This window comes from Gymnoscopelus microlampas (genome assembly GCF_963454915.1).
Source record: "Gymnoscopelus microlampas genome assembly, chromosome: 12".
Lineage (NCBI taxonomy): Eukaryota > Metazoa > Chordata > Actinopteri > Myctophiformes > Myctophidae > Gymnoscopelus > Gymnoscopelus microlampas.
Window position 1 is genome coordinate 37997854 of NC_139949.1, and position 14688 is coordinate 38012541.

Here is a 14688-nt window from a genome sequence, read left to right on the forward strand (position 1 = left end):
TCTCCCCCCGTCTCCTTCAGTTTACAGAAGTGGAGAGAGGTGTGCGTGGGGCAGCCAGCTGCTTCCCTTCATGATAAGCCCGTCATAAAACACGGGTTGGGGATCACTCACACACACACGCACCACTGACAACGCCGTCGGAAAAAACACCAGCCGGAACGCTGTTGGATCATCAGACACATAGATTTCCAATGGGTGTGTATGGGTGACTTTAGCCATATCTTAGACTCTAGTCAGTTATATGTTTTCTAGCCAAACCACTGATTTATAGGAAGCTGTCAGGAGGATGCTGGTGCTTATAGGACCAGTTCCTTCCTGCCTGAGGCTGTTCAGCCTGCCCTCACACATCTCATGTCATGCAGTCCTCTCCTGCGCATCACTACCGTCCGGGGATATGAGCACCCTAAGTATGTGCAGTTTGGGTTATGCGCTGTGCACAGACAGTATATTAGGGATGGAAAGTGACTTCGTAGCCTACTTGGTACCTGCAACAGTTCCAACACACGCGCGTGCACGTCCCGTCGCCGTGTCGTGGACCCACAGCGAACACACACACACACACACCCTCATAAATAGTTCCAACTCACACACACACATGCGCGCGACCAGTCGCGAACCCACAACGAATACACACACGCGCCCACAGCGAACACACACACACACACACACACACACACACACACACACACACACATACACACACCTGGATTAGAACATTGCGCGTGTGAATCTGTGTGCTTGTGGCATTAAGATCATAGCCAAAGTGCCCTCCCTCTCATGAAATGCAGTGTCTGTGGACACGTAAATGAATGAAAGTCCTTTATAAGTTTGCAGCGTTCTCTGTGTAACAGTGCCCGTGCGCAGTTTGCAGTTTGATCATTCATCCCATAGCTTGGGGCGCTATAACCATGGCGACGGCTGCAAGCATGGCGGCGATAGCTCTCATAGCCCAAACTCCGAATCTCCGGATTAGCACAAATATGCCAATAAGCTATGGCCGTGTGCAAATACAAACCAATTGCTCCAGCCATTGAGGAGAACCGGGCAGGACAGACAGATTCTGAACAGACAGATCCTGTCGACAGAGGTTTCCTTAATTATATGTAGGATTTAGGTTTAAAAAAAATGAAGACCCTCACAGTTACACATAATGTACTCTACAGTATATATAAGTATAGAGGAAGAAAGAATAAAAGAAATACAGTGCAATCCTTATGAAACTTAAATAGCCATAATATACTGTATATTATATATATTGCAACGTTTCCATTTTCAAGCATTCAGCACACCTCCTGATAGGCGATGCTTGTTAAATTCAACAAATTGTACTTCAGAAAAGCTCTGTATATTCCCGCTTGCACACATCAGTCAGTTTGCCCAAGGCTACAATGTTGGACAGAGTTTTAAACCAATGTTCAGCTTTAGATACTGCTGTACTTTTCTAGGCAATTGCTAAACAGCGTTTCACCTGAAGTGAGCCTTAAGTGGTTATCTTTTTATGAGCTCCTGACAGTCGTTTCTCCGGTGGAAGTAATAATAATATCGTCTCTCTGTTGGGCAGAAAACTTGTACCTCCATAATTAAACGGTTTATGTTTTAGTACATTTCTTTTAAATGAATGCCCTACTTTGCCTTACAGGTGTGGTGTACAAGAGTGTCGCGCAACAGTATTGAAAAATAGCCGATCTACAAGCTCACAACACGTGGTGATGTGACGCATTGTGAGCTTGTGGATCCGCTAGTTTTGCTGCTTTGAAAAGGTTTTTAAAGTAAAAGTTTAAAATGGTTACGTGTGTCTGTGAGTTTTATAATGAAAAGTATTATATGCAGAGCGTGTGACTAAATGATGACTACATTGGATCTATTTGCCGGGTATTTTGTTCATTTCCTGAAAAGCAATGTTTTTGGACATACTGTCGGGCAGGCTACAAGGTTTCTGCCCGACAGCAGCAATATGCTAAGACAAACGGCGAGATAATATTGGATATAGTTTGTATTACTTTTTCCCATTATCTCTTTCATTTCTACGTACTGCGGACTTAACAGTATGTGTCCATCTCAGTAATATTGTCTTTACTTTCTTCAGGGTTTATTTTCAAAGACTCTCTGTTTTGTCACACAGTACATGCGAAGGGTCAAAAACATTATCATTGGCAACAAGAACGTCCCCAGCATGTTTATTTTCTTCAAGGATTTTTTTAGAAAGATTTATGCCTCCCAGTCCCACTTCCCTGACCTTACAGTTTTACGGACCAAGAACAACTGTCCTCGAACACAAAGCTCTGCAGAGAGTGGTTGAAGACAGCTCAGCGCATCGTACTGTAGGAGGTGAGCTTCGCTCCCTCCAGGACAATACACGATAAGCGATGGGTACCCAAGGCTGAAAGTATCATCAGGGACAGACTTCGCCGCTGTTCTCACAGCCTGTTCAAACTCATCTTAGAATTGAAATCCTACGTATCTTGTCCAGCTTAGCAAAAAGGTTTAGAGTTCAAGTTTAAAGTTCAAAAAAGTTTTATCCTGTCTTCAATTATTTGCTGGGCTTTTAACCCATTGAGACCTGAAGCCGATTCTACATGTCTCCAAAGTTTCAACAGTATTCTGAAAAACGTATGTTTCTATATCAGTGGTGCTCAATCTTTTTCATGTCAAGGACCCCCAAAATGATATGTATTTGGCCGCGGATCCCCATCAAAATATGTTGTTCCAGGGACCCCCAAAACCAAAGGTTTAAGTTAGAAATGTGCGCTTTAAAAATATTTATATTCAAAAGATTTGCACACATTTTCACGATTTTTCAAAAATAGCAGATCTACAAGCTCGTAGCGCGGCTATGAGCTTGTATATCTGCTATTTTTGATTAGCCCAAAGGGTAAAATAATGCTTTTTACCGCAAATCTAAAAATTACACAGTTCCAGGTCTTAATGGGTTAAAGTTCAAAAAAGTTTTATCCTGTCTTCTATTATTTCAGAACGCTGCCGCTAGGCTTTTAACAAACACTAAGAAGCATGACCATATCACCCCTATATCGGCTGCTCTCCACTGGCTACCGATTTAAGATTTTGCTAATCACTTTTACAGCCCTGCATGGACAGGCTCCCAAGTGCGTTACTGATATGCCGGAGCCCTACAAGGTGATGAAGGTGCGTATGGTGAGGAGGCTGGGCGCTATTATGGACAACCACTCTCATCCCCTTCACTTGGAGATTTGTGGGAAGGTTTAGCAGCAGGGGGAGTGATAGATTCATGCTCCCCCGGGGACAACCAATGGACTTGGACAGTCCTTTGTGCCGTTAGCTGTGAAGATGTATAACGAGGCACATGTTGGCCGCTCATCTGGCTCAGTGGACTAATTGCTTCGGAAACAAGCATTTCAGTATAGTATGCTTCTGTGTGTTTTTTTCCCCCTTGCCCTGTAATCTGTTTTTAACTGCTGTACTGTCTTTGGCGCCTCCAGCGGTATCGGTAAAGGTCTTATCTCATCCGTGACATAGCATGGAGTCTGAAAGCAGTTCGTTTCCAGGTGGCAAAGCAATGCCATGAGCCACTCCACTGTTAGTCTTATGAAAGACAGCGGGACAAAAATGACCCTGCACACCTTCTCAGGGGGATTACAGAAGTTTATCCCAGCACTGTGTCAAAACACATCCGATTGCCTTTGGCTGTTGGTTTATATCACACTACTATAAATGTAGTTACAAAGCTTCCCCTGAAGGGTTTCTGGATTGCCAAATTGGTCATCAGCCAGCTTTTCACTAATAATGAAAATCCTCAGTCATCTAAATGGGGAATATTTTAGCAGCAATTAAATGTGTAAAAACTGATGAAAAAGGATATTTTTAAAATATATTTTTGGGACTTTTCTGCCTTAATTCAGACTGTATAGTGATAGAGTGACAGGAAACAGGGAGAGAGAGACAGGGATTGACACGCAGCAATGATCGTCGGGCTTGGGAATGGAACCTGCGACTCGCTGTCAGGCTGTATTAGAGCATACAGTGTATGTGGTATAAGCCTTAACCACTAGGCCCCCGCTATATACTTTGTTGACCAGTGTCCAACAGGGGTCTAAACATAATCCCCCCATTTTTACCACAATCAAGCCAAGAGCTGGATTTGTGGTCAACTTTTTGGACACAGCTGAAGCTGGCATAGATCGGTAAGCATTTAGCGATCGTCTGCCTGTGTATTCAGATGAGAAGTGTAGTGCGCCCCTTTACTGTGCACAGAAATCCTGAGTGTTAGAGTTTGTACAAATGGTTAAATGAGTGTGCAAATGGTTAAATTAACATATATACTGTTTGTTTACCGGTTGCAAGGCTCAACAGGAGTCCACGTAAAGACAAGCAAAATGCCAGCACTCTCAAGCAACTGTTAATTAAATGTACATGCCACATGCCACAAGCAGTCTGCCCGTGTACATTTAACCCGTTAAGACCTGAGGCCGATTCTAAAAATGTATTCTAAATCCTGACAGTGGTTCTCAAACGTTTTCATGTCAAGGACACCCACAAAAAATGTAAAAGTGTAAAATAATGGTTAAAGTGGTTCAAATCTAAAATGACACAGAATAGATGCTTTCCCGGTTTTAATGGGTTAATTAAAAGTACCAGAAGGACTTGTTTGTGAGTGCTGGCATTTTCGTTAATTTTTTAACTTTCACCCATGCCAATGTTTTTGCTTTAGGACTTTGTACCTCTGACTGGATTTAAAATGATTATAACTCTGTTGGCCTGCACTTGTATCCTGCCTACAGACTGTAATATGTCGTTACAGAACACGGCGTCTCAGGCCCTTCCAAATGTGCTCATAGGGTAAACAAATTCAGATTACATTTTGATGACTCCCCCCAAATGCTGCGTCCTGCAGAAACATGAGATCTCTGTTACCATTGTGTCCCCTTCGGCTGTCCTGTGTTCAGAGATAGTACAAAGTACAATGTTTATGCCTCTGAGATGTGCTGGAGTAGAAGCACAAAGTTTAAAAAACAAGAGAAAAATGACACAGTCATAATTTATAGCAGCTTGCACGCTAATCTAATCACGATAATCATTGTGGGGGGATTTAAGGCAAAAAGTACTGCTTAAATGTACATTTTATTATAAATTTATTTTATCTGGCTTGACTGACTGCTGCTGATGCAGACAGTAGACTCAATCTATAGCATTTTCTTAATTAAAGGAGCAAATAAAACGAAACAAAACCTATCAAATACCAAATCGAGTTTTTATCTATAACCCTAAGCAGACAAAACATTAAAATTAATGTTTTTTTGGTCCAATAATTTACTATGATTTAACCCATTCAATCCGGAGGACGCATATCTCTCATTTTTAGATTTATTTAGCTATTAAAAAATAGCAGGTATACAAGCTCGTAGCGCGGCACCGAGTGCCGTGCTACAAGCTTGTACTGTAGATCTGCATTTTTTTTTAAATTCGTGAATATATTTGAATACAAACATTATTGCTTTAGCAAAGCTGTAAAAAAGGATCTAACCGTTGCACTGACTGTGAGCATCAGGTTACAGAGTGTGGCAGTTTGATTGACAAGTACATTTACTCAAGTACTGTACAATAAGTGACATTTTGAAGTATGTTTTACTTTACTGGAGTATTTCCAATTTTCAGTACTTTAACTTCTACTCCACTACATCGGCTATTTGAAAATAGCCAATCTACAAGCTCACAACGATGCGACGCGTTGTGATATTGTAGATCTGCTATTTTCAAATAGACTAGGTATGAAATAGGGCTTAAGTGGTTAATATATGTTTCATAATGTAGTAATTTATATCTGCAAAGTAACTAAAGTTTTCCAAAAATTGTAGTGGAGTAAAAGTACAATATTTGCCTCTGGTATGTAGTGGAGTAGAAGTAAAAGTATAGACAATTGGAAATACTCCAGTAAAGTAAAAGTTACTCAAAACTGTACTTAAGTAAAGTACTTGAGTAAATGTACTTTAATAGTTACTTTACACCATGTTTGTTCAGTCCGGTAAGCTGCATAGCGGCCCGGCATAGTTAGTTTCAGTTGTATTAGTCAGTAGCTCCGGTGGGAGCTAGGATTATTTTGTATTGACACTTTTTTTGTTTACTATTGTTTTGTTCTAACTAAAAAGCCCCTGGCCATCATTGTCCAGTGAGGGACTGCAGCCTGACTGTCTTTGTAGACCACACTACTCCTTCTAGCAATCCTTCCTGTTGCCTCTTGTTTCACTATAAACAAAAGGCTATTACATGATACTGCATTTAATCACGGCCCATAAAGACGGGTCCGCAACCCAATATGTCTGGGAAACACTGGTTTAGATCTTGGCCTAGATCTGCTCGACTAAAGCCATAGAACAACAACTTACAGGTGAGTAATGAGATGATAATGATCTAAAAGTTAAATCAAATCTGATTTGATTTGATAAGGGATAATATAATATAAACTGTTCAAACCAAAGGAGCGCGATGCACCATGGCAGTGTGTGCAGTGTGTCTGTCTGTGCGTGAGTGCGACGTGCCTGCGTGCGTGTGTGTTACAGTACAGAGATAATTGTATTCCTTGGTAATATCGCCTCTTTTAGTTGTTCAAGGTTTGTGTTAATCCATTAACCTCAGATCAAACGCCTGGCTGCGCTATGCTGTGCCCCCTTTGTTAACTGAGGCTCGTACTTTTTATTTTATTTTGGTCCGTGGGCTTGAAATGACCTTCAGATCAGACTCAAATTGCCTTCTTTAATTTCACTAAGGAGTTTACATTTCAGCCATTTGAAAATAGCCGATCTACAAGCTCACAATCCGTCGCAATGTGACGCATTGTGAGCTTGTAGATCTGCTATTTTCAAAAGCTTTTTATACATTTAAAAACTTGAAATGGGACATTCTGCAAAATGAGTACTTTTACTTTTGGTACTTTAAGTACATTTTTATGCCAATACTTTTTTACTTTTACTTAAGTAAAACATTTGAGTACTTTTTCCACCACTGGTGAATGCTATATGATATTTCTGCCTCCTGGCCCGACAGGCCTGTGCATACTTGTAAAAGAGACTTTGCCTCAATGTAATTTTTACTGGGCTAAATAAAGGTATTATATGAAAGCGTGTGTAGGATGTGTGTGTTACTGTACATGACTCACAGTCTCTCCAGGGTGGAATATTGTGAGAAGATGTTGTCAGACAGCGTTCGGATCTTATTGCTCTTCAGGGACCTGAAACGGAAACACAGGAAATGTCCCAGTTACTCAAAGGCACCTCAACATGTCTTCTATCCCATTAAGGAACGCGTCTGTGTCATTTTAGATTTATTTTGCCATTAAAAAAATAGCAGATATACAAGCTCATAGCTCGGCACCGAGTGCCGTGCTATGAACTTGTAGATCTGCTATTGTTGAAGAAAAACAATCGTGAAAATCTGTACAAATCTTTTAATATATAATATATACATTTTTAACTCAAATCTTTGCTTCTGGGGGTCCCTGGAACAAAATACTTTGAGATGGGGGGGGGGGGGGGGGGCGTGGACAATTACATATCATTTTGGGGGGTCCTTGACATGAAAAAGGTTTGAGAACCACTGATATTATAGCGACATAAGTTTTAAAAAGAAAGAAAAATGTTCGCTTTAAAAAACATATTTTCAAAGATTTATCACGATTTGTCAAAACCAATAGCAGATCTATAAACTTGTAGTGTGGCACTCGGTGCTGCACTATAAACTTGTAGATCTACTATTTTTGAATAGCCTACTCAAGTATAAAATAATGGTTATAGCTATAAAAATCTAAAATGACACAGAATGCGTTCCCGGATTGAATGGGCACACACACACACACACACACACACACACACACACACACACACACACACACACACACACACACACACACACACACACACACACACACACACACACACACACACACACACACACACACACACACACACACACACACACACAGAGAATAAAGGAATCCGATAATGCATACAATTAGATGAAAGAAAGGTTAGAGCAGGACTTGGTGTTAACTGTCTCTTTTGAAACTAGCTTATGCAAATTAAGTCTCATGTCTCTACATAGCCCCGGATCTATGGATTAATTAAACTTCAATCACTCCGCACTGCTCCTCCGAATGGAAAAGTTACCAAAGCATGAAAACCAAAACAAAACAAACAGAAAGAAAAACACACATTTGTATTTGTCATGCCTGTGACTCTGCTATAGGAGTCACACATAATTACAAATTATGCTACAATGTTGTTTGGTTTTCATGCTTGGTAACCTTTCTGCACTTAATACTTCACAACAAAGTATAGGGCTAATAGGAGTACTAATAAACCATAATGTACTCTGTCGTGATGTAAGCTGCTATATTTTGAAAAAATTGAAAATCTTTAAAAAGTTTATATATTTTTGTATCTCCAGAGAAAATCTAAATAGGGATATTATTAATGGTGGTTAATAGGTCAGAGGTGAGAAAAGGGTGTATTTGAATAAAACAGAACGGGGGCCAATACAAAAATCCATGCTTGGTAAAAGTAAAAGACATGCACACAATGCTGACATTATAAATGGCCGTGGCTCACCAGGTAGCGTGCATAACATTGTTTTTTATAGTTAACTAAAACTAATGAAATGACAAAAACTAGAATTGTAAAAGAATAAAATACAATCTATTCTCCTGACCTCGTTAAATCTTGCCCCTTTACAAAATGAATTCTAAAACTAATACAATAAACTCATACTTCAAAACTTCATGCTTCAAAAACTATACTAAACCAGCAAACCATCTTTAAAAAACGAATCAAAACTCTCCACTATTGCTTACAAATAAATGCTTTGGCCTTAAATACTGGCATCATCATTCAGCAACATTCTGTCAGCTGGTGAAATGCGCTAAACGTTTGGCCTACTCACAGTGTAGGTGGGTCGCTTTAATTAACAACTCCACTACTGTATGTAACTTTGTTTAGTGAATACATTTTTATTTGGACCAATCTGTATGCTCTTCTGTTGAGAAATGAAGATCCTGTGGTATGGTCTGACCACACTACTGGTTGACAAATGGTACTGCCTGAAGGTCAAAATTCTATGTCTCCCCTGAGACATAAAATGGGGGGGGGGGGCATAAACTTTACAGAGAGCAGCTTTATGGCCTGAACAAAATGAAATACCCGTCTTAAATTAATCTAGTCCTGACTGTATCCACTAAACAGGCAATCAGGATAGCTTACAGTGCAATTCTGCTGTGCCATTTACGAGGAAAGCAGCTCAGGGATATTATTTATATGCTCTGATGTCCTACAAGAGGAAGGCGATTCGCCAGGGGACACACTCACAGTCCTATATTATTCTTCTCCGGGATTCCACTGGAGCAGTTATCCAACCAAAACCAAGCCTTGAAATTCATTTTTATTATCCACTGTTTCCTGTAATTGTCCTTAAAACTTTTCCAGACTGAACAATACCTTTGTTTTTGTTTTGTTTTCATTGCATAGCATAAATATAGTTTAACAAGTCTCGTCTGTTTCATTAACTCAAAGTTTGGTTTACTTTCCATTTGCCAGGAAGGTTCTGCGTCCATGCTATTGGACATTTTGACCAAATAGTAGTGCTAGAGGAAGGACTACAGTGTTAATAAAATTAGCCATCGTCAGTCTGGGAAGCAGGAGTGTGCGTAGTAAATCCCATGGCAATCCATTCAGTAGCTTTCAAGCTACTAGCCCTTTGGGCACTGGCCTACTCGGGGAACACGCAGGTCTACTCTGTGGGCAAAGCGAGTTGGGAATTCATGCCCCAGTCGTTTATGTCATTAAGACTGGGAACGCATCTGTGTCATTTTCTTTGGCTATTCAAAAATAGCAGATATACAATGCCCATAAATGGATCTACTGTGTCAGCCATGCTCAAATATTGGAGTCCAGGCCAGTCCATGATGTCAGTATTATGTGATATTGATGTGACATGAGGGTACTCACAGGGATTCTCAGATGTATCTATATTTTCAGAGAACCGCCACTCGATACATCTCTAATCTCATGGATCCTTGGCAAAATCAGAATCATCTTTATTGTAACGTCACAGGTTTTCCTTTTTTTGGTCCACCGACCGACCGACCGACCCACCATGGTGATGGTGGTCGGCAATAGGTGGCCCATGATGGGCCATAACTAGCCATGGTTCACATGACGCTCGTCTGCCACAAGCGTCATGGAACCGAGAGTTCCTGGTTTTCGATTTACATTAAATGAGTTACATTGACAACTCTCACATGTACATAAACGTTCAGATTTCAAATATAAAGTGCTTACCCACGAGCCACGGATGTTACAAGTTGATCCGACCAGTAATAAGTACCCGTATCTCGCGTATTGTTCAATAAAAAGCATTTTAATCCGATCGCCGGCCATTTTCTCCAAATTTTCTCTGTTACTTTCAACTATGCGACAATAATGGTTGGGAGGTGTATTGCACTCTGATACATTACCAAAAAAAAAAGGAAAAGGAAAATGGCCGTTGATTTCACATTACAGTATGTTCTGGCCCATGATCTAATGGCTTGGATAAAAATTGGCCCGAGGCCAAACTTACCTGCTGACCAGCTGATGGATGTTGCTTGAGACCAAAAAAAGGATGGGCAAAATAAGCCATTGGCTTCAGCCTACACCTTTGTGGTCTAAACCATATGATATGATATGATATGATATAGAATTTTGGTGTTATGACCAAAAATAATGACTAAATTACTTCTGCCAGAGTATAGCACGGTTCAATCAAAGGACATCCTATAGAGCACCGCCACGGGTGGGGCCAAGGAGATTGAATTATGTTCTAACTGCGAATATATGCAGGAAGAGGGAAGACGGGAAGAGAACAAAACTTAAAACAACCCCTCAGCGAGCAGGCAGTGCTGTGGATCAGAGTTTCTGTTCATTAAAAGCCGGGAGACACCATCCCATTTATTATTAAGAGGCTCTCAGTTTGTCAAGTCCTCGTTTGTGACTTCAAGAGACTTGTTTCCAGACTGAGGCACATTGATCAAGGTAGATCGTCTACTCCCTGCCTACTGCGCGGCAGCAGAGAGACACTTCCCTCGCATCTTCAGTTTAAATATTAGTCCAGGGGCCAAGCCATATTTTGGTACCACCTAAGGTGACCGTAAAGTTTTTGTATTTTTGTCTTCCTACATGTCTCTAGTTTATATTTTGGTATGATAACCCTTCCAATCTTGTAGCTTAATGGCAGTTATCACTACCTACCGGCTAATGTATCCGGTAGGAGACACAAAGTACAATCTTTGTGTCTCCTACCCCGGGCATCAAATTATTGCGACAAAAAACAAAATATATCCATGTATTCAAGGCTTCATGGGGTGTGCAATTGATAACTTCTCAGATTTTTGGTGTTTGCAAAAAGACTGCTTTCCATAAGCTTGTAAAAGTTGACCCTCCTTCGGTCTAGGGTGGTCATAGCTGAATGGGTAGAGACTAGTCCCCCTGAAAAACTCAAAGGAGGAGTTCACCCAAAAAAATATTTATTTTCTATCAATTGCACACCCCATGAAGCCTTGAATACATGGATATATTTGTTTTTTGTCACAATAATTTGATGCCCGGGGTAGGAGACACAAAGATTCTACTTTGTGTCTCCTACCGGATACATTAGCCGGTAGGTAGTGATAACTGCCATTAAGCTACAAGATTGGAAGGGTTATCATACCAAAATATAAACTAGAGACATGTAGGAAGACAAAAATACAAAAACTTTACGGTCACCTTAGGTGGTACCAATTTGTGAAAATATCAGTGTTGGCCCCTGGACTATATATCGTCACTCTCTGTCGGGTGGAACCCTCATATGTTACTTTTCAGGATTCAAATAAAAAAAATAGCAAAAAGTAGCAGATCGACGAGCTCAAAACGCTTTACTTTGCGCCATGTTTCAAGCTTGCATATCTGCTATTTTTGACTTTTTTGTGACGCTGTAATGTGATCATGTAAGGGCATTCATTTACGAAAAAGCAAAATGTTTGAATACGGAGATAAGATGTTTCTGCCCGACAGCAACAATATCCTATTTGACTTGGGTGGCGCACCGGAGAGTGCATGTTAATCCGCCCGACCATAGAGTACAGAATGTCACTCGTTCATCCCCTGGGTCGTGGAAGTAATTTCTCTATGGAGAATAACATTGGGTCATCTTAGAATCGTCTCATATAAGAATTGTCGTCCAAAACTAAACAAACTGTCTCTGCGATATTGTCTGGGAGGTGGTTCTGTATCGTTTATGATAGTCAGTCACTCATATTTGACACAGTCTGTTTCTGGCGAAAATTAAACCAATTCGGCGGAAGTAACATTAGCGCTTTATCACCGTCAGTTGATGCATATCCATAAGAGTAAAACCGCCGGGATCATGTGTTTATCATGTGACAGACAAACACAAAGCTTGTATATTAGGGGTCCTTGTAACAACATATTTTCAGATCGGGGTCCGCAGCCAAATACAGATTAAGTTGGGGTTTTTTGACATGGAAAAGAAAAGTTTGAGAACAGAACCAGGTAGCAGCTTGTCACTCTCAAAGTGGACTCTAGGGACTCTCAGAGTTCCTTTGGGGGGGGGGGGGGGCTAAATTGACCCTTACAAGTCTGTACCAGGTCCATTTGGTTCCATTTATATACTGTCAGAGTTAAGGGGAGACCTTCTTGAAAAAAAACATTGACTTACAGCAAGGTGATGTTGTGGGAGAGATGAGGGACCTCCTCCAGGTTCATGTCCACACACCACACCATGGCCTGTTTACAGTCACAGCTCTCTGGATACTCCTGTATGACTACACACACACACACACACACACACACACACACACACACACACACACACACACACGCACAAATACAAATGTTTGCTTTAAAAATATATATATTCAAAGATTTGCACCAAATGTCCAAAATATTTTAAAAAATTGCAGATCTACAAGCTTGTGTGCCACTCTATGAGCTTGTAGATCTGCTATTTTTGAATAGCCAAAGTATAAAATAATGGTTTAAATGATTACACAGATAAGTTCCCAGTTTTAATGTGTTCAAAAACGACAGACCAAACACTACTAAGAGTCCGATGGCTAGCATCCAACATCCCCCATCCTAATCAGCCTGATCAAGCCAACCACATGAGGAGTTGTACATGTGTCTTATTGCAGAAAATATCTCCTATAGTGCTCCTTCTCGCAACTTGGGTGTAACCGTCTGTTGCTAAAGGAGCTTTTCTGCCTTGTCACAGTGTCATGTAGAGGATGAGAGGGATTGTCCTAGCCTGGTAAACCCTCCCTCCGGAAATCCCATTTCCATTTGATTTCAGGAGTGAGTCTGGCATGATTGCCCATTCTGCAATATTGGCTGTGGGCTGGAGTTGGGTGGGAGTAATACCGTTGACTGACAACCCCTTCAGCCAATGATCGTTGTTCCCCTACAGCCAATCAGCAGACCTCCAGACTAATGTGACGCAACAGGACTTTTGAGATGGCCATGCCCAAAATAGGTTGCCTTATTCGGATACATGCGTGGCACTGCCCGCCCCTCCCGGTTCTCTAAATTTGTATTTTTAAATAGGCTCTGTCATGATTAATTGACCACATATATGAAGTTAAACAACTAAATTATATCCAAACGATATCTTAAAAGTAAATTCTGTGCCTCAAAAACGAAGTTTGAGAGCGTTTTAAAAACGAAAGTAAAAAGTGTAACTGGCCACAGAAACAATGGTGGATCGTTCCATTTTTGTCGGCTGCACTCGGTCCCATTCGGGGCTCACTCGTACTCGCCACCTGATTGGCCAACTGTCGCTGTCAATCACAGAACGATGAGCGACGACGCTGATAGGCTCGGTTAGTGGGTAATTCCACTAGAAACCCCCACAATGGGCAATCATGCCAGACTCACTCCTGAAATCAAATGGAAATGAGATTTCCGGAGGGAGGGTTTACCAGGCTAGGATTGTCCATGATGGCCAGGAGTTTAGTCTTCATCCTACTGTTGGCCTCCTCCACTGTATCCAAGGTGGTGGTACCGAGGCAGAACCCCCCCCCCCCCCCCCGACATGAAACTAAATATACTCTAATGTTTTGTTTAGATCTTGCTGACATACATTTGTACACACACACACACACACACACACACACACACACACACACACACACACACACACACACACACACACACACACACACACACACACACACACACACACACACACACTTACAGCATTCCTCTGCGTCGTCGTCGTCGTCCACAGTCAGACTGGCGTTCGTTAGGAACAGGATTTGACCAAACAGATCAGCCCATCCAACGTTGTCCCCTGCAAGCATAACACAACACACAACAACACAACACACAACACAACACAACACAACACAAGCACACCACCACACCCACATGGAAGCTGTCAGTGGTGAAAAAAAATAGTACTCCATTTTTTTTTACTTAAATAAAAGTAGCAATACCACAATGTAGAAATACTCTGTTACAAGTAAAAGTCCTGCATTGAAAATGTGATGTTTCAAAAACAAAACAACAATGGCATAAATAGCCAATCTACATACGCTCACAGTGTGTGTTCCAGAGCAACAGAGCATGAAGGCAGTGTTGATTTTGTCGACTAAAACTATGACGAAAAATGTTCGTCGACAACCTTTTAGTT

The 14688-nt window shown here is 41.1% G+C and overlaps 1 protein-coding gene across 1 annotated transcript in view; it reads right to left on the minus strand.

Annotated features, from left to right (window-relative positions):
* rxfp2a (relaxin family peptide receptor 2a) overlaps window positions 1–14688 on the minus strand; it is a 126111-nt gene that overhangs the window by 65699 nt on the left and 45724 nt on the right. The window contains exons 4-6 of the mRNA XM_084073958.1: window positions 14251–14346; window positions 12718–12823; window positions 7130–7201 (exon numbers count right to left, since the gene is read on the minus strand). Of these exons, the coding sequence (XP_083930084.1) occupies window positions 7130–7201; window positions 12718–12823; window positions 14251–14346 (274 nt within the window). The remainder of the gene's footprint in view (window positions 1–7129; window positions 7202–12717; window positions 12824–14250; window positions 14347–14688) is intronic.